The sequence below is a fragment of the Natrix helvetica genome (assembly GCF_964273705.1).
Source record: "Natrix helvetica genome assembly, chromosome: 5".
Lineage (NCBI taxonomy): Eukaryota > Metazoa > Chordata > Lepidosauria > Squamata > Natricidae > Natrix > Natrix helvetica.
This window is the reverse complement of record NC_138551.1, coordinates 138,195,399-138,221,830: the sequence shown is the minus strand read 5'-3', so window position 1 is coordinate 138,221,830 and position 26,432 is coordinate 138,195,399. Positions and strand designations below refer to the sequence as shown.

General features: G+C 47.4%; 1 protein-coding gene across 1 annotated transcript; it reads left to right on the top strand.

Moving 5' to 3' along the window:
• Positions 1-339: 339 nt before the first annotated feature.
• Positions 340-21,890, top strand: LOC309392823 (vomeronasal type-2 receptor 26-like; the record flags this gene model as incomplete). Its single annotated transcript, XM_081954297.1, has 6 exons — positions 340-566; positions 1,003-1,291; positions 13,643-14,437; positions 18,921-19,133; positions 19,714-19,840; positions 20,980-21,890. 6 exons carry the CDS (start codon positions 340-342, stop codon positions 21,888-21,890), a joined length of 2,562 nt encoding a protein of 853 aa, XP_081810423.1.
• Between the last annotated feature and the right edge of the window lie 4,542 nt (positions 21,891-26,432).

The following is a 26,432-nucleotide window of genomic DNA, read 5'->3' as shown; positions in this document are numbered from 1 at the left end:
TTATGAATCACATGGGGATTATTTCCCTTTCATTTCCCTCCAGAGAATTTCCCAACAATCTTTGAGTCCGAGAACTGGTTGAATTATCCAGGGATCCCTCCTGAGAGGGAGAATTGTGATAAAAGTTTCAGCTTTGGGCAGAGAAATATGGAGTTTGGGGACAGGCATGGTCTGTGCTCTTGAATGTCCGTCTCTCTCCTTTCCAGGTGAAGCTGAGTGTTTCTCTGTGTTTCAATCAGGAAAGCAACTGAATCATTTTCCACCTTGTGAGAGTCCTTGGAATTCTTCTAATTCTTCTTTGGAAATGGGAAGGAGATTGATTAATTCACCCCATGAATTATGGACCTCCTACTTCTGCTTCTGATGCTGCTGGTGTCCCATCCAGTCTCTGGGAAGCTGAGAATGAAATGCCCGCAGAGTTTGGAGCACCAGGATGGAAAACGACCACAGAGCTTTTATAGGCCAGGAGACCATCTCATCAGTATAGTCCTAAGTGGAGGTGAAACATTGCATACAAAGTTGCTTTTCAATGTGGCTCCTTCTCTTCAGTTGGTTTTCCGTGATTGGTAAGTCATTCAGGGTGATGGAGTTGCACTCCTTCCATTCTAACACTCTCCTTCCTTTCTGTTTTTTATTCTTCTTTATTCCTATATTGGGGAATATGTCTAATTTCCTGAATGATTTTGATTTCCATAGCTTCTCCTTTGTCTGATTTTGTGAAAGAGACTCAAAAAGGGGTCTGAAAAAAAGCTGGAAGGACTCAAGATTATTTTTCTCTCTCAGTTCAATCCTTGATTTATCACCTAAATAATGAATTTTATTAAAAGTAGTGGTTGAACCAGTTGTAGTTGCCATACCTCAGCCAATTTGCATATTTGTAAAATTGATCATTGGTTTTGGATCAATGTTGGTTTAAGGCTCAGTAGGCTTCTGGAGGATTATATATATATTAAAAAGTATTTGTTGTTGCTGTTCATTATAATAACACTTTTTTTACAATAGGGACTTTTATAATTTTCAAAATGGTTTACGGTTTATTTTCAACATTCAAATGATCAACAAGAATTCTCAGCTCCTGCACAATCTCACACTTGGCTACAACATCCACACCAACTATTTCAGCACTTTCTGCACTTCAGATGCCTTGCTGGACATTCTCTCCACTGGAGAAGCCAATGTCCCCAACTATGGCTGTGGAAGGAAGGAGAACCTTCTGGCTTTTCTTGATGTAGCTGCCAGGGACATCTCCGTCCAGGCCTCAACGTTAGGAGGCACCTACAAAGTCCCACAGGTTTGTGTGTGTTTTTCTCCATCTGGAAAAGTGAGTGGTGGGTGGTCCTCAATGGAACTACGTCTACACTGAGGGAAACAAGCAGTGGGGGACCCCAAGGTTCCATTTTAGGCCCAGTCCTCTTCAACATCTTCATCAATGGTTTGGATGAGGGATAGAGGGCGAACTCATCACATTTACAGATGACACTAAACTGGCAGGAATAGCCAACACCCCAGAAGACAGGGTCAAGATCCAGATGGATCTAGATAGACTTGAACCCTGAGCCTATCTAACAAAATGAAATTGAATGTAGAAAAAAGTAAAGTCTTACACTTAGGCTAGAAAAACCAAATGTACATGTACAGATGAGGTGAAACCTGGCTCAATAGCAGGAACTGTGAGAGGGATCTTGGAATCTTAGAGGACACTCTCTCAAAGGTGAGCCAACAATGTGTGGCAGCAGCCAAAAAAAGCCATTGCAATCCTAGGCTGCATCAACAGAAGGATAGAATCCAAATCACGTGAAGTATTGGTACCATTTTATAATGCCTTGATAAAACCACCCTTGGAATAGGGCATTGATGGCGAACCCTTTTAGCACCAAGTGCTTTTGTCAGGGACACAATCTGGAAGAGGAGTTGCCCAGTGTGCATGCCACTGCGCCAGGGGTGGGTTTCTGCCGGTTCTAACCTCTTTGGTAGAGGAGGTTTCAGAAATCTACTGAACCGGTTAGAAGAGGTTCATCACGGAATACCTGCCCCGCCCCCCTCACTCACTTCTCCCGCCCGTTCTGTTGTCACTCACGGGCGGTAGCTTGTGTGGCACGGCCGGCTTCCTAGGGCCTCCCCAAACTTGCCTAGGAGGTGTGGCCACCAGCAAAGCACGGGGGCATTCCAGGCCGTGTCCCCCCCCCCTGGTTCTCTGCACAGACCTCTTTGCGGTGCTGGGAGGAATCCCTCCCCCCCAGAACCAGGTTTCCCAAAGAGGTCAGTGCAGGGCTCGAGTGGCTGTAAAGTGTGGCACGAAGGGCAGAAGTCCCCGAACCCAGCAGGGCAACGCAGCTCCAGCAGTAGCAGTAGTTTCCCCTTTCCTCCGTCCAGCTCTCCGCCTCCTCCTTTCATTCATTTCATTTTCATTTATTCGATTTATAAACCGCCCCCTCTCCCTGAGGGGACTCGGGGCAGTGTACAGACAGGAATAAAATGCACTATAAACAACGGAAGTACAAAATCACAGAAAAACAAATTAAACAAAGTCTGTACAATGATCATGAAATTAGCTAGTAATTAAAACCAATTAAAATACCCCAAAATTTAAAATTTAAAGTACCAGCCAGGAGGTCGGGGATTAAATTATGATTATGATTATGATTGTGATTGTGATTGTGATTGGGCCAGGCCAGATGATTGGAACAGGTGGGTCTTGAGTTTCTTACAGAAGGAGCGGAGATCAGCAATGATTCTAATATCGGGGGGGAGGTCGTTCCAGAGGGTTGGGCCCATCACAGAGAAGGCCCTACTCCTGGGCACCGCCCACTGGCATTGCTTAGCGGATGGTACCCGGAGGAGTCCCTCTCTGTGTGAGCGAATTGGTCGCAGGGATGTGTGGGGTAGGATGCTTAGGCTCCCCGCTGGGTTCGGCGACTTCTGCCCCTCATGATGTGCTTTGCAGCCACCATGCACAGATCTCTTCAGGGTGCTGGTGGGGCAACTTGGTTCTGGGGATTACCCCCTCCCCAAAAGACCGCCCCCCATCTCTCACGATCTTGCGTCTTTTTCAGGTTTTTTTTTAAAAAAACGCCTCTCTGGATGATCTTGAAAACCTGCGAGGTTGCTTTGGGAGGGGGCAGATGGGCAGCATTTCCCCCTGCCCCCCTCCCTGGGCACCTGCAGCCTCAGAGCCTGCAGCTTTAAAGCAAGCCTTTGCACAGTAAAGAAAATCTTTTCACGAGCATGAGAAGTTCTTAATTGTCTTTACTGTGCAAGTTGCTGCAGGATCTGAGGCTGCAGGTGCCTAGGGATGGTGGGAGAGGATCCTGCCCATCTGTCCCCTCCCAAAGCAACCTTGCAGGTTTTCAGGATCATCTGCAGAGGCGTTTTTTTAAAAGAAAACGGTCTTTTTTGGGGGGGAAAGGGGCTGCGCATGGAGGAGCCAACGGCCAGGGCACCCTGAAGCAACACCAGCCAGCATGTCCCTTAAGAAGAGCCCCAAGGGCAAGGGCAGCAGCGCTGCACCCACCTCCATCCTGCCCACTGCTCAGCAATGCCCCCTGCCTCCTCCTCCTCCTCAGCAGGCGGGCCGGGTAGGGGCACGGACACAGCCCAGGAGGGAGCAGCCAATGGGGAGGGGGGCACTGGCCAGCTGCCCGTCCCTCAGCAGTGAGTTCCATGATGTCACCTTCAAGGTAAGCGGCAGCTGCGGGCACCACTTGGCCAGGACAGCGGGGCTAGCCCGGCACCCACCCAGCCACCGCTTGGCGGGTGGGTGGGTGGAGGGTTGCCCTGGCCCCACCGGCAGCTGGTGCGAACTCTCCTCCTATTCCTTCTTCTGCGGGGGGCGCTGCCTTGCTTTGACAGCCACCTCATTTCCAATTGGGGGTGGGGAGAAATCCTCTGCATGGATCCCCCCAATTGGAAGGAGGAGGCTCCACTGGTCCAGTGCCCATCTGGAGGGGGGGAGAGATCCCCCTCATGTTCCTCGTCTTCCTGGATGGGCTCCGGACCAGCAAAGCCTCCTCCTCCTTTTTAACCAGGCAATCTTTCCTAAGACATAAAAAGAACCTTAATTGCAGGCTCAACAAAAGAAGCTGGAAAGAGATACTGAAGCCAGGAAGCTGAAACCTGGGACTGGAGAACAACCTTTTCTGTCCCACTTCCAGCCCATCCGGGAAGACGAGGAACGCAAGGGGGATTCCTCCCCCCGTGGATGGGCTCCGGACCAGAGGAGCCTTGTCCTTCTTTTTAGCCAGGCGATCTTTAACCAGGCGATCTTCGGCTGCTGCACAAGCCCACGGGCATGCGCTGCCTTCTTCTGATAGCCGCCTGGTTAAAAAGAAGCACTCTGCCAGCCAAAAGCTTTGGTCTTACTTTGGAGTTTCAGTCCATGGGGCTTGCGAAGGTAAGGCCTGCACTCAACCGGTGGGTGGAGGCCAGCGGATGGGCAGAGTGATTTGGATGGGGCAGCCTTGTGATCCCACGTGGGCTGGATTAATGGCTTTGGTGGGCCAGGTTTGAGGACCCCTGGTATAAGGTCTCCTGTTAGAGCAGGGGGTTGGACTAGAAGACCTCAAAGGTCCTTTCCAACCCTTTTATTTTGTTATAAGTTCTGTTATAGTTACATATGCTTAGCATGCTAAATACCTATTGGAACATGTTGATTTACACTGTAAAATCAGAAAATGTGGATATTGGCATTTAATATATGGAAACTGACAGATTTTGTGGTGGCTGTTAGAACAGACAAAACTTCAATTAAGGACCAACCTTGGATTGCACTAGTGACAAATTGTATTAGGAACTGAGGTCTCCCTGTTTCTTGTACAACTAGAGAAGAAGTTAAAAAGATTCCTCCACAAAGAATCTGGGCTATTGAAGGATTAAAATATGCAGCAGGGCTGGGTTTCACCCGGTACTGACCAATACGGTCATACCAGTTGGTGATATTTAGCATGCCTTCTCGTATCCGTTCTTCCAGAGGCCCCGTACTGGAGTCCTCGCCTCTTGTTCCTTCTTCAGCTGTTGGACAAGCCCACGTGGCATGCACTGTCCTCTGCTCTTTGATAGCCGCCTCTTTTCCAATGAAGGTAGTGGGGAATCCATGCAGAGGCAGGAAATTGCATGGATTCCCTTCTCCCTTCATTGGAAACGAGGCGGCTGTCAGAGGAGAGAGCAGCGAAGGCCGTGGGCTTGTGCAATGATTCCTCACCTCCTGTTCCTTCTTCGGCTGTTGGACAAGCCCACGTGGCATGCGCTGTCCTCTTCTCTTTGACAGACGCCTGTTTAAAAAGCCATTCCCACTGAAAAGTACCTGGCAGCGGCATTTTTCCTTGGGGGACTCCGCAGAACATCCCAAGATGGATGCCACCACATCTGTCCTCTTCGGGAACAGGCCCTCTTTGGCAGGTCTTCTTCAGAAGGATGAGCCCCCCCCCCTAGTCCCCCTCCCATTCCTCATCTTCCTGCCCCCGCAGATGGGCTACGGAGTCATCGCCGGCAGCGCAGAGCCTCAACAGCTCCCTGCCATTGGTCCTGCAGTTCAGGCCAGGGGCTTTGTTCACACTCTCTCCCCTCCTGGTTCCTCTTTTTATGCGCTTCCTGAAAGGTAGCCGCTAGTGGCACAAAAGATAGCCACGGCCTCATGCCATGGAAAACATAGGCGCGTGCGCACACCCACACAATTACAGCCCCAGAGAGTCTTGGAGGGAAGCCTCTGCACAAGCCCAGGAAAGTGAGAACAGGTTTTCGCCATTACGAAGGCTCCGGGATGACGCTCCAGGGGCAGTGGGGCAGCCAGGTCCCTCACCCTCAGAGGGAGGAAGGACCAGTTGGGGGAGGGGCTTTGGTCCTGCTGCCTCTGGCGGATAGGGCTTTACTGTCCCACAGCGAAGATTCCGTTCCTCCTCCCGGAGCCTTCGTAACAGTGGGAACTTGTTCTCACTCACCCAGGCTTGTGCAGAGGCTTCCCTCCAAGAGACTCTGGGGGTGTAATTGTGCGGGGTGTGCAGTTGCCTATGTTTTCCATGGCGTCTTTTGGGCCACTAGCAGCTACCTTTCAGGAAGCGCATAAAAAGAGGAACCAGGCGGGAAGAGAGTGGGAACAATGGCAGGGAACTGGCAAGAGACTGTGCTGCCTGCGATGACTCCGGAGCCAATACATGGGGGCAGGAAGATGAAGAACAGGAGGGGGACCAGGGGAGCCTCGTCCTTCTGAAGAGGACCTGCCGAAGAGAGCTTCTCCCCGAAGAGGGCAGATGTGGTGGCATCGGTCTTGGGATGTTCTGTGGAGCCTCCCAGGGAAAAATGGTGCTGCCAGGTACTTTTAACCATATATTTTGATGCCATGACTGCAAAATGCTGCAAAAAACTATAAATGCAGGCCAGTTGTTGTGTGTTTCAAATGTGATAGGAACACTCAAAAAGGTGACCACAGTATGTGTGTGTGTCTGTGTGTGTGTGTGAATGAATGAGAGAGAGACAGACAGAGAGAGATACACAGAAAGAGATACACACAGAGAGAGAGTGATTAAGTGAGTGAATGAGTGAGAGACAGACAGACAGACAGACACAAACACATACATACACACAGTGACAGAGAGAGAAGAAGGGAGGGGAGAGAGACAGAGAGATACAGAGAGAGAGAGAGAGAGAGAGAGAGAGAGAGAGAGAGAGAGACAGACAGACAGACAGACAGACACAGCGAGAGAATGACATAGAGAGACAGAGAGGGAGGGAGGGAGAGAGAGACAAAGAGCTACACAGAGAAAGAGACAGAGAGAGACAGAAAGAGAAAGAGAGAGAAAGAGAAAGAAAGAGAAAGAAGGAAACAGGAGGGAGGGAGGGAGGGAGGGAGGGAGGGAGGGAAGGAAGGAAGGAAGGAAGGAAGGAAGGAAGGAAGGAAGGAAGGAAGGAAGGAGAACTTATGACCACAATTGAGCACAAAATTTTAGTTGCTAAGGAAGAGCGTTGTTAAGTGAGTTTCACCACATTTTCCGAGTTGGCCACACCCACCCAGTCGCATGACCACTGAGCCACTCCCACAAAACATGCCACACCTACAGAATAGGTTCTAAAAAAATTTGAAACTTACCACTGATATGCAGCAATCCTCAAAAATTATTGTGGGCCCTTTATTGGAATAGAATACTTCAGTTGGCATTTGCACATGTTAATCTAATTGCAATAAATTGTAGGGGTGAGATACAGTAATATGACTTACATTGTTTATAGTTTTTTAATTTATTTATTATTTTCCACTTTTATGATACAATCTTGCTAATATTCTGTCTTTAATATTTTAAACAATGTCTAATTAACAAATTATTCTAATGCTTTCATGAAAACAAGATTCGATTTATTAAAATCTAATATTTTGGACTTGATCTAACCCCAAATATAACACAGCATTCTTCATTGTGCAAGGTTTTTGAATGCAGCTCAGAATCTGATAAGTCCAGTGAAACTCTGAAGACGAAGCTATGGATTATCAGCTTTTATTTCTGCAGAAAGCAAAAGACTGGATGACCTTTTTGTCTCCCACCTTAACAGAGCAGGCAGAGAGAAAAACAGGCATGTGCCAAAAACGTTTCCAAAAATCTTACAGCACACACAGCTTGCACAGAATGTCATTGCTATGGAAACATGAATTGATATCACACGGATTTCATGATTTTTCTCAGTGCTCTTAAAACAATAGACTTTAGAAGGGAAAAGAAATCCATTTTCTGGCATATAACTCAGATCTTTGTTAGGGAATGTTGAACACACATTTTAGGTTACAAGCAAGGCTACTTGGCAGAAACCACATTTTACTTTTCATATGAAGTTACTTTGCTAGGCTAAGCTTGGGAATTTGCCTAGAAGTTTTATCTATGTAGTTGGCACCTTAGGTTACAATGGAGCTTCTCTCAACAGCAATTTAACAAAAGCTGAATTAGGTTACACTCTGTGTATGCTCTAATCCAGTGATGGCAAAAATTTTAGCGACTGGGTGTCCAAACCGCAACCCAAAACCCACTTAAATTGCACGGCAATTTAACCTGAATAATGAGGTTTTAGTTTAGAAAAACAACTCATACATGATTAACGTCTTTTCTCTGAAAAAAAAACCCATAATAACAGCACATTCAATGATACATACATCTTTTTATTGAAAGGTAAACGTTTGCATTTGGCATGCTTTTGATTAATGTGATTTTTGCTGTTGAATGCATGCTGATAATTTTTCTAACATTGACTCATACGTTGTAAGTTTGAGAGCAACACATGCAGCACTCAGGTCATCTGTTAGTGCAGGGGTGTCAAATACAATTTCAATGAGGGCCCCATTGTGGTTGACTTTGGAGGCCATGGTGGGCACGGCCAGCTCCCACTGCTGATGTGCTCACTCTCCTTGGTTGCCCATGGTGTGTGCAGGAGGTCAAAGTAGGTGGATAAGAGGGAGGCCCATTCCCTCTCCTTATGAGACCTAGCTTTGTAACCAAAGCATCCTCAATGATAGGATGGGAGACCAGGGGAGAGGTCAGGAGGATGGGACAAGGAGATGGTAAAAGGCAGCAGGGCTGTTGGTGATCAAGTGCTAAGGCAGGATTTACTTCACACCCTCACTCTCTCTCATCATAATCTCCTTCCTTCCCTTTTTTTCCTTTCCTCTTCATTCTTCCTTCCCCTCTTTCATTCTTTTTGCTGCCTTGTTCTGTTCCCCTCTTTCCTTCTTTTTCGTGGTCTTTCCTGTCCCTTCTTGGATGCCCCAATGCAAAAAGGGAAACATTCCTTGCCACTTTTGCTAGTAGTTTGTGGCCACTGAAAAGTCTGAGAACAAACCAGGATCAGTTTATTCCATGCTTGCATTTCATGGAGACAGACTACAGTACAGCAAAACTGTCAAAATGATGGCTCTGGTAGTTGATCAGAGCTCCTCTGTTTTTTATGTGCAACAGCTTTAGCATTTAAGAACAGAGGTAAGTTAGTTGCTTTACTATGCATACATAATGATCCTTAAAAGAGCTCTTCCGTAGGGAGCCTGCCATGGTCTAATTCAGACTGGAAATATAGCAAAGGAAACTATTTTCCCCACTTGCTTTGTCCTTTTTACTCTACTGGAAATAGCTGTTTGCAACCAGGGGTGGGTTGTTCCAAGTTCTAATCGGTATGGTAGAATAGGTTCCTGAAATCTACCGTACGTTTTAGAACCCCTTCGTCCTGTGGGACAGTACCAGAATGTCTGCCCCGGCCCCCTTGCTCGCTCTCCCTGCCCATTTCGTCACCGCTCACGGAGGGTAGCTTGCACAGCGTGGCCGGTCTCCTAGGACCTCCCCGAGCTTGCTTAGGAATAGGAGGCCTTGCCGCCAGCAAAGCACGGGGCAGCAGGAGATAGGTTACGCAGAGCGGTGAGCCTCCTAGGCAAGTTCCAGGATGTCCTCCCCCGACTAGTTCCGTGCCTCCCTTCCCAGTGAAGTTTTCCAAGGTGTGGTTTCAAAAGCAGCCTCCCAACCCTTGTGCCCGGCTCCCACTTAGCTGGGAAGGAGGAGAAGAGTCTTTGGGGAGTGAGGAGGAGGAGGAAGGAGGAGGAGGCAAGCGCATGGGGCCATGCCAGCTTGGCAACCGGTGCTAAGAAAGCACCTCACAGCTTTTGAAGGGAGGAGGGGAGAAGGAAAGGGAGAATGTGGAGTCGCCTTTCAGGGATGCCGAAGATGTGGGAAACCAGCACCGCCACCAGCGTCTAAAGTTTTCAGCGACTCCAGACAGGTGAATCGGGATCAGAGACCCAGGCAGTTCCTTCGCTCCCCTTGCAAGGGAGTAGTAGGAGTCGTTTTTGCATTCCTGCCTCTGCCGGACTTCGACCTGGAGTTTACCAGCTGTCTTAAAGAGAAATGGACGGTCAGACCTGCGTGGCCCCAAGCGATGTGGCTCTCTCCAGGTAAGCACCCGCTCTCCTTCCTGCTTTTTTTTTGTCGCCAAGGGGCAAAAGGCAGAGTGAGGCACACCGTTTAGCAAAGTTCAACAGGGGGGGAGGTAAGTGGCTCTGCTGTTCCTCCCCCTCATAGTGCCCCCTTCCTTTAAAACAAACAAACTTACCTGGCTAAGAGGTCAGTGCTTCACTTAGGGGAGCTCTGGGGATGATGGGTCTTATGGAGGCGGTGACCAGCTGCCCTCATGAGTGCGAGGAGAACAGTCTCTTTGCCTTTGCGGTGCTTTGACTGGGAATGGCAAGCCTGGCTGAACTTTTAGGGGAGAAGAGTCTCTGAATAGTTATGCTGGATAAATATGCATAGAGTTGTGTGGTTGCACCTTACTTGAAAAGTACAAGACCCGAAACCATCTGGGTTTATTCCTAAGTAAGGTTCAGTTTTCTGTGAGTTGTGGAAACTGGGAAGATTTATCCTGAATGCCTCCAAATCTTGAGGCTTAAGTGAGGAAGTAATTATTATTTTTTTAAAAGTTGGGGGGGGGGAGAGGAAAATCTGCACTTGATTGAAAGCAAAGATAAGTTCGCAACCCTTGGCGGAGAGGAATGTAGTATGGTATGCTGTGTTGATGGAATAATAATTCACCTTATAAAGCATTCCTGTTTGCTTAGGTAAAACAATACACCTTAGCTCTGGAAAGGGCAAGTCAGCTCAACTTGATGTAAGAATAAAAGCTTATTGTTGAACTTCTAAGTGTTGAAAGATAGTGCCTGCTCCTTCCTTGCGCATACTGAAAACTAACTTGAGTAGTTATGTGGATTTAATGTGATATTTTGCAAAGACTGGGAAATCTCTCATGCAGTCTCTAAACAAGAAAAATGTATTTGCATGTTAATAGGTGAAACAGGTTGGCTAATTATAATCTTAAACTATGTTTGGCTTACTATACAGATAATTTAGTGCAAAGCCCTGCACAACAGTATTAGATTTCTATGGTTTTATCTTCCTTGGTTGGTTTGGGGGAGAGCTATGGAAAGCTAAAACAAATGCTGTGTAACAAGGAAGAGTGAAACATTCCTTTGGATTCATTGGAGAATTAAAACCAAACATTTCAAAGGAGAAAAGTTTCATATCATGCAACTTTCATCAAAATTATTTCACATGCCCTTAATTTTTTTTTTTGGGGGGGGGGAGAAAGAATAGTGAACATCTAGGAAGTAGGGTAGTAGTGGCAAATGGAATAATATTGTGATGCAACTATTATAAATTGTTCAGCAATAATTTAACTAAAGGAATTGTGCATACTATATATAAATTGTTACTTCTTAGCAGGAAGTCCAATATTTTTTCTTTGCATTTTCCCATTTGGCTGAGTTTTTCAGTACTCCAACATACTATTCTTTTTTATTGGGGATAATTTATTGGTTTCAGTCTCCCATCAGTTAAGAAGACAAGAACTGCAAAGCAGGTGGTTGTGCAAATATCGTAACTATTTTTGGAATGTATGTGTGATGCTACCATTGTGAATTTCTTGTTAAGAACACTTATCAAGCTTTAATATTATGACTGTCTAACTTATTTAGAGGGCGAGTGCTTGCTTGTTGCAGTAAAGTACAAATGCCATAAGCAAAATACCTGTTTACTCAGAGGTATATTCCTGCTTAAATTGCTTGATAGCAGTGTGCTGAAACTTTAAATTGTATAGCTCACAGCACTAAAGAAACTTTAAATAGCAGTGACTACTCTCGAAGGTCCACATTGGCTGTTTCTGCTTCCAAGTGATGCTTTTAAAATCTACTGGAACATATTGGGGATTTCTGCACTGAGAAGCAGAAGGATGGACTCTCACCTTTATGGTGGGCTTTTGAGACACTGGAAAGCAGTGGGAACTTTTGCTACTTCTGAGGACTTCCAAGTCCAATAAGAAATTGATCATCTTTCCTTGAGCCTCTTTATGCAGGGACAGGTGCTGATAAATCCTTCAGAAATGGAAACAGTGAGTTTGTGTGTGTGTGTGAGTGTGTGTGTTTGGGGGGGTGTTGTTTCTGTTGTGTAAGATTGGAATATAACTTATTGGCCCTGGATTTTGAGGGTGGAGGGAAATTGCAGAAGCTGAAATGCGGTTGGGACAGACTGGGGAGTCCTATGTTTTCTCTCTTTTACGTTTTTCAGAGATTATATACAGTATAAAGAGTTTACAGTTGCACCGATTGTACTTTATGTTTGTGTACCGAAAACAAAGAACAGGTAGTTCAGCACATGACAGCCTGGTAATCTGAAAATACTCTGAAACAAATAGGTATTGTTTCTGGTGCACATAATTCCAAGCCCAAGATCTTAAGAGGGTGGTCAATCCAAGTAGTTTCCCCTCTACATACACAGTATATTGTATATTATACTCTACAAAGTGGTTTAAACAACAAAGGCAAGTGTGAGAGAGCACACTGTTCTGCAAATAATCTTACCAGCCTTTTGTATGGTGCTTATGTGTAGTGGTGTTAGTAGTAGCACAAAAGAAAGTATACTTACAGACTGCATTTTCCTGTAGATTGTGGTATGAGCTTATTTTTTTAAGCAACAGATCAGAATCTGTTCATATTAATAAGTAGGAAATCTCTTTGACATCAAGCTTATTTTAAAAGGCTAATTATGTAGAAATCTTTTTAGTAGTCTGGATTATGGAAGAATTTCAGGAAAATATTAGATAAGACAGAAACAAGCTAAAATAGGGGTGGTGGTGGTGAATCAACTTCGTGTTTATTGCCCATGTTTTGTTACAAACTACTCTAAATGATGCCTGATATTATAATAATAATGTTTGTTAGGGCTATGCACTGTTTTTGAATATATAGGAATGTAAAGCCCACAGCATCTACTTGGTACTTTTTAAAGGAGATATTTCATGAATCCAGGAAAAAGGTGCTGCTGCTTTAAAAAGTACCAAGTAGATGCTGTGGGCTTTACATTCCTATATATTCAAAAACAGTGCATAGCCCTAACAAACATTATTATTTAATGAATTTAAGTTGTTTCCACTGCTTTGAAGTTAAATTCAGATGTATGGATGCATCTTTCTTTTCTGTGTAATTTATACCTCTATCTTGACTGGGAATGCTGACATCGTCTTGGCCACTCCCTCCCGGTCACATGACTGCCAAGCCACTCCCACCCATACATGAACTGCCAAGCCCCTTCCACCTGGTCACATGGCTGGCAAGCCACGCCTACAAAGCAAGCCACACCTACAGAAGAGGTTCTAAAAATTTTTGAAACCCACCACTGTTAGCAACCCACAAGGAGGGGATACTTTCCTAACAGCTCACAATTCGGGAATAACAGGGGGGGAAACCCTGCACTTTCCACGCCCCATTTTGGCCCTGGAAAGCTTCCTGCACCAACCTGGAAGCAACCCCCCCCCCCCCAAAACCCTGCAACTGTTTGAAGGGTGAAGGAAGCCTCCAACTGAGCCAGGAAGCACTGGGGGAGGGGGGGGAGAGACAGGCCATTCACACTCACTTCCAGCCCGCCAGAGTTTCCTGCACAATGTGAGCGCCCCCCCCTGCATACTCACGCGTCCCCTGCCCTGGCCATCCACAAAGGCCCGAAAACCAGCTGGGCTGGCAGGAGGTGAGCCTGCATGTGGATGCTAGTGGAGCTGGGCTGGGGCGGCTGGAGTGCCAGGAGAGGACTATCTGCATGCCACAGTTTCCCCATCATGGCTCTAATCCTTTCAATTGGTTTTCCAGATCAATCAAAAAACAGCTTCAGAGGCTCTGAGTGATAAAAGTCGATTCCCCCTTTTCTACCGGATGCTCCCCAAAGAAGGGATCCAGTACCCAGCAATTGTCCACCTGCTCCTCCACTTCAGATGGACCCTGATTGGCCTCTTTGCTTCAGACACAGAAAAGGCAGAGAATTTCATGAGGACTTTTACTCCTATGCTTGTCAGGAGTGGAATTTGTGTGGTTATATCACAACTGTTCTCAACAACTGGATATACTGCATACCTCAGGGATTCCCTCTCTAAGTGGAGACAAGTCAACGTCTTTGTTCACTTCATAGAACTTGAAAACATTTGGGACAGAATTCTTCCTTTCCATTTAACACTTATGCGTCTTCCAGGACACATTGAGGGGAAAGTCTGGATCCTCACAAATTTTGTAGAGTACGAAATGAACAAGCGCAGACTTCTCAGATACATCCATAGTATTTGGAACTTTGGTTATCTGGTAAAAGAAAGGCCAAAAGATTCTGCCTTTAAACCCTATTTCTTTGTGGAAATAAAGTTTCAGGATCATTATTTTCATTGTTCTCTTTCAAAGAATGTATTTTCTGTCAAAGGCCGCAGAAGATGCACGCAGAAAGCCCCACTGGAGACCCAGGAGAAAAGGGACAGAAAAAGGGCCCCAAATAACTACCAACCTTACAGTATCACAAAGACTCTGGCCCAGGTCCTGAATGCTGCATATTCCTCCAGATCGAGGAGGAGAAGGAAGGAGGATGAAAAGATCTTGGGGTCTCCAAGGCTGCAGCCATGGCAGGTATGGGGGACCCGATATGGATCCATTAATCTTAGATCCTTTGGAGGAGGAATCCAGAAGAGAAGGAGGGGAACCATCTCAACAGATCTGGCCAATTTAATTATTCAGGGAATTAATGGTTCCAAACAGTAGATACCATGGCATTTCTATATTTAGCACTGCTAATTGGAAAATGCTGTATTCCTTTTAAAATCAATTCCTGTATTTGTGGGTTTGTGATGAGCCTGGTGGAATTCCACCTTTCTTCCGTCCTCATTGCACGTGGGTCTGTGTGCAGCTGGACAGGCAGCTAAGCCCCCCTATTCTCCTCCAATGAAAGGGATCCTGGCGTGGATCTGGATGCTTTATTGGGAGAAGAGGGCAGGTGAAACTGAAGAGATGCAAATAGTGGAAATCAAATGTAAATATGAGATAGGCAGCATTAACTAACAGCCAGCAAAGAAGCAGCTGTAACCTCCCCAGCAATGCTCCATGTGAGGGAGGGAGGCTGTCTCCGGAGGACCAGGGGTCTTGGTCACAATGGCTGCTTCCGTCTTCTCCAAAGGCTGACAGAAAATGGAGTCTGGCTTCAGACTTTATAGTGAGGCTTTTCTGCCCCCAGCCACTAGGTGGGGCTATAGCAACAACAGCACAACAGTTACCGTATTTTTCGGAATATAAGACGCACCTTTTCCCTCAAAAAAGAGGCTGAAAATCTGGGTGCGTCTTATACATCGAATACAGCATTTTTTGCCTCCTGAAGCCCCACCCCTTCACCAAAATGGCCATGAATACCCTTATGGAGGCTTTCAGAGAGCTCCTGGGGGCTGGGGAGGTTAGTAATGAGCAAAAAATGGACTATTTTTGCCCCCCCCCTAACCCACAGCAGCACTCTATAAGCCTCCATAAGGCTATGCATGCAATTTTTTTTGACAGAAAACGGGCTTGTTTTTTCGAAAAATGGGCTGTTTGAAAGAGTCTTCTGAAGCCATGGTTTGTGTCCTATCTTCCTTTCATTTTCTCTCTTTCCCTCCCTCCCTCCCTCCCTTCATGTATCTATTGACCCATCCATCCAACTATATCTCATTCACTTCCTCCTCCCTCCCTCTCTTTCTTTCCCTTCCTTCCATAAGTCACTCTTTCTTTCTCTCTCTCCTTTCCTTTCTTTTCCTTTTCTTTCTTTTTCCTTTTCTTTCTCTCTCTTTCTACCTTTCCTTTCCTCCTCCAAAGCTAGGAGATCCACCTGAAACAAAAACTCCTTTGGATGAAACCGCCCATTTCGCACGCACACACACACACACACACATACACATACTCTTCCAACCAGCTCTGCGCCTCGCCTCATTGTTTGATTTTAGTGGTGGGCCGGTGGCCGAAGTCCTTTCCAAGCGCCCAGCAGCATCGCTCACATCCCAGGAAAGCCCGGCTGATTAACTTGCTGGGACGCGCTTCGATTGGTGCCTCTTCTACACAGGCAAGGTTCTCTCTCTGGAGCAGGCAGAGAAGAGGAATTGCAGGGATAAAAGTGTGTGTGTGTGTGTTTGTGTGTGATAGAGAGAGGGGGGGAAGAGACAGTAAGAGCGAAAGAGAGGGGGGGGAAGAAAAAAGAAAAAGAGAGTGAGAGTGAGGAATCAGAAGTTTTCAACCTTGTGCACAGCCTGGGAGGAGGCTGAAATGGGGCGAGGGCCTCTCCCCTTTTCCTCTGGATCTCCATCCCTCTTCCCCAAGTTTTTCTTTCCTCCCATCCATTCTCTCCCCCACTCCTGAGAGCAAGGCGGCTCTGCGCTGCCTGGGAGTTTTCTGGGCTCTGGAAGGGGCAGCGGAGGGGAGGGAGTTGCGTTCCCCAGAACTTCTTTGGGAAAAGCATCATTCTGAACTCCGTGTTGGGGGGCGTGTGCGTGGGGTGTCCACTGAGGGGGCTTTTAGCCGGAGGCACCTCTGGCCAGGGGGGAAATTGGAGTGGCTCGGGTGAGCCAGGAGGGACGATTGAAATCTGTTGGCTGAGCTGGTCAATATCCCCCCCCCCCGGTTGGACCTGGCTGAACTTTCCTCCCTCTCTCCAGTCACCATGGAGCTGCTGCAGCCTCTCCCCCAACACGCTGCCCAGTTATGGGCCCAGCCTGACCTTCCCTGCAGTATTTGAGTGGGGGGGTCCTCTGTTTGGGGGTAGAATTTGGTTGCAGAAACGCAAAGGGGTGAGCAGCCTTGGAGGGCCTGTTCACCCTTCCCCTTTTCCTCTCAGCCATGAAAAATTAGAAATCTCTCCCCCTCCAAGCAGCAACTGAGACTGTGCAGGGGGGGAGGAGGGGGACCAGGAGAAGAAGATCTGAAAGATCCCAATTCTGCAGCAAGAGGAGTTTCTGCAATGGGGAGGGGGTAGCCCCAGCTTCCAAAGGACTTTTATCCATAATTGCCATCAGAGCAGATGTTGGGGAGGGGGTCAAGGAGGAAAGGGGTCCCCTGACTCTCCCTCAGACCTCAAGGAAGGAAGGAAGGAAGGAAGGAAGGAAGGAAGGAAGGAAGGAAGGAAGGAAGGAAGGAAGGAAGGGGGAGGGGTTGAAAGGAAAGGAAATGGGAAAGAAGAAAAGGATGAAAAACGGAGAGAATGGGAAGGGAAGGAAAAAGGATAAGAGAAAGGACAGGAAAGAGTAAAAAGGTGAAGAATGGCCGCTGCTGGAGTGGTCGGGAGCAGCCTGAGGTGGGCATTCGGGAGCAGGCCAAGTCGAGCAAGAAGCCACGGCAAAGTCAGGCACACAGGCTGGGCTGCGTGGCCACGTGGTCGAGGCAAGGGAGCCAAAGAGCAGCTGCAGCTATGACTCTAAGGCCCCAGCCAAGGCCTGCGAGGCAAGTAGTGGTGGGGCAGGGTGTGGCCAGGCAGAATCTTTACTACCAGTTCACCCGAACTGTCCCAGACCGGCTGAATCCCACCACTGGCTGTATCTTCCCTTCTCCAACCGAGAGATTGTGTCAGTTGGAAAAGGGGCTCCCAGACTCCTCCTGATCTTCAGCTCTTCTCCTTGTGGTCTTTCCTCAAGGCTAAGAGCAGCTCCTTTCAACTCTTCCTTGGCTTCCTTGTCCTTCCCTGAAGTTCACGTAGATTTTGTGCAAATTCTCTTCCACGTGTGATGCCTGCAAGGGGACCTGGTCCTTGAGTTGGGGTCTCCCCAAACCAGAACATTCACTTCCTGAGATTCTTACGGCTGCATTTGCCTTCTTTCCATTAACATCTCCCGGCTGACTCAGATTCTGTTTCCATTTAACTACAATTTTGAGATCGTTTTAACAAACATACATATCAAGTTTATTATCCCTCATCATCCAGTCCATCATCAATGTTCTCATATAAGACACTATTGTTAGTCAAGTCCTAGTTGCTAAAAATGACATATTTTTCTACTGCTTTTTACTTCTCTGTGTGCTAATCATAAATATTGTTTCTGGAAACTTGATATTCCTCTTTTTAAATTTTATTTTAATGAAAAAGATAAAATACAAGTTTTGGAAAATAAAACTATTACAAAGACAAAATAAAACTAGATAAAACATTAAAAACAGACAAAGACATGCATATTGTCTCCCCAATTAAATATAATACAGCAATAATCGTTTAAATGAAGTTTCAAATAAGGCTTCTTAGTTGAAAGATTTTTGCATTCTTTAAATCACATAAAATTAGCTTACTCTAAGATCGTATTAATAACCATATTAATGACAACATAGAAAAATTGAGGATGACCAGGGAGAAGATTAGCCTGCCAACTTTCTTCTTGATCAACCCATGCTTTCTAGGAATCAACCTGTTGTTTTCAAAGAGTTTATGGATCATCTTTTTTCTCTGTGTTCATTTTATTTGTTATCTGCTCTGGAATGTTCCCTATAATTGACCAATTGTGTCAATTATATTTTCTCTATTTTTTGATAATTTTTTCTTAAGCTTTCTCATTCACTTATGAAGATAATGGCAGTATTTGTATCCTATTTAACCATATTTGGAGATTAGGCAACTGTAGAAGAAAGAGTCAATGTGGGTGTCAGGCCTGTAGTTATATTCTTTTTAGGATCTTTGGCCTGCCATACTTTCTTATAATTTTCTATGCTGTTTCATTAGTGTAGTAGTTGGGAGGGGGGAATAGAAAGGAGTAGGATTGTGGAATGGATTGTTGACATTCTTTTGTAGAAGCCAAGGTCATCTTTTGTCTTCGCATCTCGACACCTGGCCGGAAGAAGATGGGTGTACATGCCAGCGTGGAAGATGATGATTGGAACATGTGATGGATTTGTGGGTGTGGGGAGAGATCATGAACTTTCAACTGGGTGAACTTACAGGATGTAATTCAGAGTTGGAATTTTCCATAGCCGTGCTAACATGCCTGCGGAATAAATTGCACCTTTAAGGATGTTTTGCCTTGGACAATGATTTATTTCTGCATGGTATTTAGAACCCTAACAGTGGGAAAGAAACAAAGTTTTCTGCTTTTCAAATTCCTGGATGTTCTTGTTCCAGTTTCATCCCTTTCTGGAGAAGAATGAATTTTGGAATATTTCCCACTTTAAACTGTACTTGGACCAAAATGGAGAGACAACAGGAGATCTGGGCATTAAAATGTGGTTGGTTCTCCCCAAGGAGAATGCCATCAAAGTGATTCTGGCGTATTTTGAAAGACAGAGACTTTCTATGAGACAAGATGCTCTTTCAGTGCTACAGTTGCTCAATAAGGTGGGAGAAATGTTGGTGTTCTTTCTCTGTTTCCCAAAGCCTGAGGTCACATTTCAAGTGGGCAAAGCCTATAGTCTCCAGGGTGGTTGTCCTTCCATGCCAGTTGGTGTTATCTGATTGTAGTTCTTCAACAGACGGGACCTAAGTGGAGGGGCTTTGCCATGTTTTATGGAACCCTTTCAAGATCTTACTGGTCAGAGGCTTCCTTCTTCGTCACAGTTTTATTGTTTATTGAAAAAACTAATGAAATAAAAGTTTTCTAAATCTTTTACAATAAATTTTATTCTCAGTTTTAATATGAATATATCATCATATGTAAATCTTTTTTCAATTCCATCTCTGCTGACTTTATTAAGTAGAATAGTACGTTATTGTAATGTTAAATGCAAAGAGAGAAACTGCATGAAGAATCTGCCAGTAGTTAGTTATACTTCCTGTATCTTCTTAGAAGTAGTCAGATATTTCATATTTACTTGCATGAAGACCAGAGGCTATTTGGCTAATGTCAGTGTCTATCTCTATTTTCATGAATGTTGACTACTAACACATTTTCTTTGGCATTCCTGGTTTTTCTGCTCAGTCCCTGCCTCAATCCAACTGTGCAGAAAATTGTCATCCTGGTTTTGTCAAGAGGGCTCGAGAAGGAGAGCCAGTTTGCTGCTATGACTGCGTTCCTTGTCCGGAGGGGACCTTCTCCACTCAGGAAGGTGGGTCACACTGAGGAAAATGGGAGGCTTTGTGGAAATGGATCCATCCAGAACATTTTCATGAAAGTGCAAGTTAAAAGACACAAGCTCACCTTTTTTAATTTTTAACATGCACAATTTCTTATCTAAAAGGAAGTAAATCAAAAAGTCTTTGAAGGAGGGGCTGGGAGGAGATGGGAGGAGGGGGTGGCAGACTGGGAAAGCTTTAATAACAGCAGAGGAAACATCTCTCCTGCTTTCTAGTCTGGATATGTGCTGCTAAGTTCACCTTTCTAGGAAGATCTGAGTTCTTTGAAACTTGATGAATTGTTTTAGGTCCACCTTCTGAAAGACCTTGCAATTCACTGTATATTGGATCCTCCCCTTGAGGATCACTGAAAAGGTGTCACTGGTCCATAATGTGGTGATGTGGATAGTTAGGGGGGAACTCATTGCACAAATATTCTGCCAGTCATGTAGATCAATCAATCAATCAGAAGAGAGCTTTAAGGGACCTTGCAGAACTTTTAGTCCACCCCCTGCTCAAGCAGGAGAACCTATACAATTTCAGACAAGTGACTGTCCAGTCTCTTCTTAAAAACCTCCAATGTTGAAGCACCCACAACTTCTGGAGGCCAGCTGTTCCACTGGTTAATTGTTCTCACTGTTAGGAAGTTTCTCCTTAATTCCAGGTTGCTTCCAGATGTTACAGGTTACTCTAGGTATCCTCCAAGTCCAGTATAGGTTCCTATGAAGATTCTCAAAATTAACATCCTATAATTTCCCTCAACTTCATATACCTATCTATTTTTTTTAAACGCTCTTTGTAATAAAATCATTAATAAATACTTCTTGGAAAATGCCCATGGTATCAGCTGCTGTCCAAATAAGGTATTTGTTGTAAGATAAAAGGACAGAATATTAAAGAAAGTTGCTTTTTGGTTTCTCAGATGTGGAAAAATGCCTCTAATAATGTAGTTTCCCATGAATTACATTAAACCAGAAATAATTAGCACCCTAGGAATTTCCTCAATTTCATATACCTTATATCCTTTAAAAATTAAAATTACTACTTTAAAAAAATTACATCCTTCTTATGCTATTTTTAATGAAAAATAAAAGGAGAGAATATTAACGAAAAATGATATTTGGTTTCTCAGATGCAGAAAAATGCACCAAGTGTCCGGATGATAAATATCCAAATGTGGACAGAGTCCAATGTATCCCCAAAGTTATAACTTTCCTGTCTTATGAAGAACATCTGGGCATCATCCTGGTCTCTTTTGCCCTATTCTTGTTCTTAATCACAGACCTTGTTTTAATCATCTTCATAAAATACCGAGAAACTCCCATTGTCAAAGCCAACAATCGGGACCTATCCTACATCCTCCTGGTCTCCCTCCTGCTTTGCTTCTTGTCTCCTTCTCTCTTCATTGGTCAACCAAGGAAAGCCACCTGCCTTCTCCGACAAACGGTTTTCAGCATCATCTTCTCAGTTGCTGTTTCTTCTCTCTTGGCCAAAACCATCACGGTGGTGCTGGCTTTCCTGGCCACAAAACCAGGAAACCGAGTGAAGAGATGGCTGGGAAAGAGCTTGGCCAACTCCATCATCCTTTCTTCTTCTGCTGTCCAAATTATCATCTGCTCCATCTGGCTGGGAGTTTCTCCCCCCTTCCCTGACTCTGACCTCCACTCCCAGCCTGGAGAGATCATCCTGCAATGCAACGAAGGGGCCGTTGTCATGTTCTACGTCACCCTCAGCTACATGGGCTTCCTGGCTGCCATCTGCTTCACGGTGGCTTTCCTGGCCAGGAATCTGCCTGGGGCCTTCAATGAAGCCAAGCTGATCACCTTCAGCATGCTGGTCTTCTGCAGTGTCTGGGTGACTTTTGTGCCCACCTACCTGAGCACCAAAGGGAAATACATGGTGGCTGTTCAGGTCTTCTCCATCCTGGCCTCCAGTGCTGGTCTGCTGGGCTGCATCTTCATCCCCAAGTGCTACATTATCCTTCTGAGGCCAGAGCTGAACACAAAGGAGCAGCTTACAGCCAGAATAAATGTAAAAACATGAGACATAATCCATTAGAATATTTAAAGAATTGTAAACGTTCCTTTTATATGAAAGAAGGCAGTAATTGTTCCCACTTAAATAGTATGTGTCAGAGTTTGTTGCAGCAATCAAAACCAGAAAGGACACACAGGTAACTGATTCAGCAGGATTCATTAACTTCTCTTTGCATATAAGAATATACACAATACCGTTCAGCATACAAGGAACACCGAAGCAATATTCATAGAAGGAAGTCATTGCAGCAGAGACAGATAGAGAGGCTAATATATTGTACAGAGGCTCTCATTAGAGGCCAAACAAACTCTTATATATAGTTCAGCAAGTCTCAGCCACGCCCAGATTCCAAGCTGCCTCCTATGGCCCCACATAAACAAATGCTATGTTTCAGCTATCCAAAGAGTCCCCATTGGCTGATCTATTCCAGTCTATGAATATTTATACTCTGAGAGTATTCAGGAGTCAAAAAGAATAATATTTGTATTTGTTTTCCAATGGGAAGTGGTTGAAGGACTGGACTTATTGCATCTCCCTATTCATCCCAATAAATCCAGCTAAAGAGAACTCTGTGAAAGTCATTCAGAGGAATTTAATATTCAGCAACTCCCAAGAACCAGGAAGTTTATGGAAAATAATCTGAGCAATTTTATTCCTTCTGACAGGGACTGAAAGTTTAGATGTTTGTGTGTGAGAGAGGGGGGGGGGATGTAAAATGGAAGCGGCAGGATCCATGCTCCAAGAGTTGTAGGATAATCTTCATCAGAACCCTCCACACCAGGGGGGGGGGGGCGTCCCTGAAGGCTCCCTCGCTTAGAGACCCCATCAGCATCCCTTTCCCGGCAGCTGCCCCTCCCTTGGGAAAGAGGGTTTTCTACCAGATCCTTCATCCCCTCTCCTCTCCTTATTGGGTGTTAAGGACCCCCCAGACAGCTGATTCTTCCCCCTGATACAATTCTCCCCAGGCCATGGGGCTGCAACCTCGGGGAAGGGCGAACTGCGAAGCAAAATCCTCGAGCTTTCCCGGAGCCCAGCGCTGGTGGATCTGCCACCCCGGAGAACCCTTTCTCCGCCGCCCTCCTCCTCGGCTCCAGCCCCCCGGAGACCTCCAGCACTCCCGGGGTGATTCTCCCGCTCTCGGATCCGCGCTGCCCCACTCCCCGCCCCGGTCTCCCGTGCAGTCTCTTCGGCGGGGCTCCCGCAGAGTCTGAGCTCCGACAGGCCCGGGAGGGAAGAAGCGCAGAGCCGCCCGCTTAGCCCTCCGGCCCCGCAGCTGGGCTGGGAGGAAGGCGACGGAGGCGCCCGCTGCTGCTTCCTCGCCCGCTGCGCTCCCCCCTCCTGGCTTCCCAGAGAGGCTCTCAGCCAGGGGGGGGGGGGCTTCTGCGGGGCCAAGGCAGCGGGAGGGGGGCGGGGAGGGGGGCTCAGGCCGAGAGCACGAGGGCCCAGAAAGGGAAAGCAATAAAGGAAAGGAAGGAGAGAAACTAGAGAAAAAAGAAGAGGGTCGGCAGAGGGAGCCCCAGTGGGACCAATGGGGAGGAAGAGCGCCCCCTGTGGGAAGGGCGAGGCAGCGAGGCTGGACTGGCAGGGGCTGGAGGAGCTCTCCTAATAGGGGGGAGTTTGGGAACTGCGGGGAAAGGAGGAGCCGGGATTTTGAGGAGGGTTGGTGGGGAAGCGAAGGGGAGGCTTTTCTTTGGGGGAAACAGGCTTCCCTGCCGGCTGGCTTTTCCGCAGCGCTCGCCCTGGTCGCCCATCCAGAGGAGACCCTCCGCATCCCTGCTTAGCCCCGGGAGTCGGGACGCTCCAGGCAGCTGCGCCTCCCTGCTCCCTTCCCTCCTTGCCCAAACATTCAGCTGTCACTCCAGCCCCTCGCCTGCCTGGCTCCCTTGCACCCGGAGGTAGCCGGAACCAGCCACGACCACCAACACGCGACCCCCGCCGGCCTTGCAATCATGGCCCCCGCACTGCCAAAACCTCTCGCCCCCCTTTGGAGAGGAGCCATTGGACGCCACCTTCACCTGCAGGACGCATCCCTTCAACCTCTCACCCACGGAGGACACGCCATGCTCCGCCCCCCAGTCAACTGCCACCCCCCTACATTTTCTCCATTTCCCCACAATTCGCGAGTAGGAAAACATTCTTTCTTTTAATAATCTCACCAAAGTGCCAGAAACGCCGCAAAGGGCCTGAAGAAAGATCTGTAAATAATGGAGGGGGAGGCGGGAGTGCTGTGGAGGAGGGGGAAGGGCAGCTTGGTCTCCCCGTATGACAATTTTGGAAGGAGAAGACCAGGAGGCTTCCATCCTCTCTTCTTTGGGGGGACGGGCAGGGACCCTCATGGAGAGGGGAGTCCCACCAGTCTCCTGGCCTCGTCTTATTCCTGGTCTTCCAAGCGATGGGGGGGGGTGCTTCCTCTCCCAGAGGACCCTCACAGCCTCTGGGAAGGGGTGGGGAGGGTTGCCTGAATGGCCTTGCCTGACCCACCAGACGTGGGAATGGAGGTGTGTGTGTTTGTGTGTGTGTGTGTGTTGAATGAGGGATTTGGCGCTTCCTGCTCCTTTTTGAGACCCCCCTGGTACCATAAAACCAAGGCCACGTGATCCCGTGCTGCAGCCTCTTCTCCTAAATTCACTCACCTGACGGTTCCATCCTCTGCTGGTTCTGAGGAGGAGCCGCAAGAGTCCCTGATCAGTCAGGTGAGACTTTCCTGAGCCCCCAAAGGGAGTGGAGGCGGGGAACGTCTGGAAGGGGAGGAATCGGGTCTACCTGAACCTGGAGAAAAGGAAGATTTCGGCCCACCTGGGTCTGGAGAGGGCTCGTCTTTTATACCGACTCCAAGGCAGATGGAAACCCCCCCCCCCACTTCCCCAGAGATTGCTGCCTCTCGTTGGGGGTGAGAGAAGAAGGGCCGAGCCTCCACCAACAGCTCCCCCCTACAACTTCCACACAAGCAGAAGATTGGGCTGGGGGGGGGGGTCTGGAAGTCCCTGGGCATCAGCCCAACAAACAGTCGGCAAAGTGGCCGAAGGGGGTCGGGGCCTTTTGGCTGCCCTCCCACTGAGCTGTCAGCGGGCAGCTGCCAAACAGAAGGACCGCCGCCCTCGGAGTGCCCGGTCGGAGAAAGATGCGGGGAGCGACCTATGGGGGGGAATAAAGGAAGCCGGGCGTCCTCTGAGATCGTGGGGAGGGGAAGGTGGGAGAGTTCAAATCTGCAACTGTGTTAAAAGCACCGGAGGCAGGCAAAAAAAGGGGGGGGGGATTTGACACCCCCTAGAGAAGACTGACTCCCCCTCCCTCCCCCTCCCTCTCCCCCCCCCTTCCGAGAGGTGCAACCTGGCGCAGCCGCTGCTCCTCCCCTCCCCAAAGCGCCGGCAGGCAAGCGCGCAGCCGGCGCTGTTTCTCCCCACCCCGACGGGTCGCAACCTGGAAGGGAGAGAAACGCGGGAGGCTCCCCGGAGCTCCCAGCTGGAGCCCTGCGGGGTCGATCCGCTCCCCCCAAGAAGGGCTTCCCCGCCGCCGCCCACTCCGCCCTGCCTGTCTGCGTCTGGCGAGGTGGTGCTGAGCTTGAGCCCCGGGGCAGCTCGCCTCTCCGCCCAGGCGCTTCTCCCGCGCAGATCCCCGGACAACCAGTTCGCCTGCCCGCCTCCAGGGCTCCCCTGCGGCCCTCCTCGGTGGGGGCCTCCGCAGTCTTTGGGAGACGGGGCACCGTCTCGGCTCGGGAGGGAAGCAGCGCAGCGCTGGCCGTGGCCTCCATCCCCGCAGCCCGGCTGGCAGGAAGCCCCTCCAGGCGCTCTGGCTCCTCTCTCGCCCGCTGCGCTCCCACCAAACCCAGGAGGGCATCCGCAAGCCAAGGCGGCGGGAGGGCAGGGGGCTCAGGCAGACCGCCTGCCGGGGTGGCCTTGCCCGACCTGGGCGGGAGGGAGCTGGGCAGGGCAGGGGCTTGAGTGACAGCTGTCAGTTTGGGCGAGGCGAGGGGGCAAACCAGAACGTTCACTTCCTGGGATTCTTATGGCTTCTTTCCATGGACATCACCCTGCTGACTCATACTCTGTTTCCAGCTAACTACAATTTTGAGATCATTTTCACACATACATATCAAGTTTGTTATCCCTCATCTTTCTTCCACCATTCATATTCGTATATGAGACTCTATTGTTAGTCAAACTAACTAGTAGCTAAAAATCAGATATTTTTCTGCTGCTTTTTACTTATGCACCCTTCTCTGTGTGCTAATCAATAAAATTTTATCAAATTTTATTTTATTCATAAAGGTAAAATACAAGTTTTGGAAAACTTTTTAGATGAAGTTACAAATAAGGCTTCTAAGCTGAAAGACTTTATATTCTTTTAATCATATCAAATTAGCTTATTCTAAGATCGTATTAATGACTTTATTAATAACAACATAGAAAAATTGATGACCAAAGGCAAATTTGTATCCATCACCTTTAGGTTTCATAGGAAAGATTAAAAGGGGTTAACATTTAGCCTAACAACTTTCTTCTTGATCAACGCATGCTTTCTGGGAATCTACCTGTTGTTTTCAAAGAA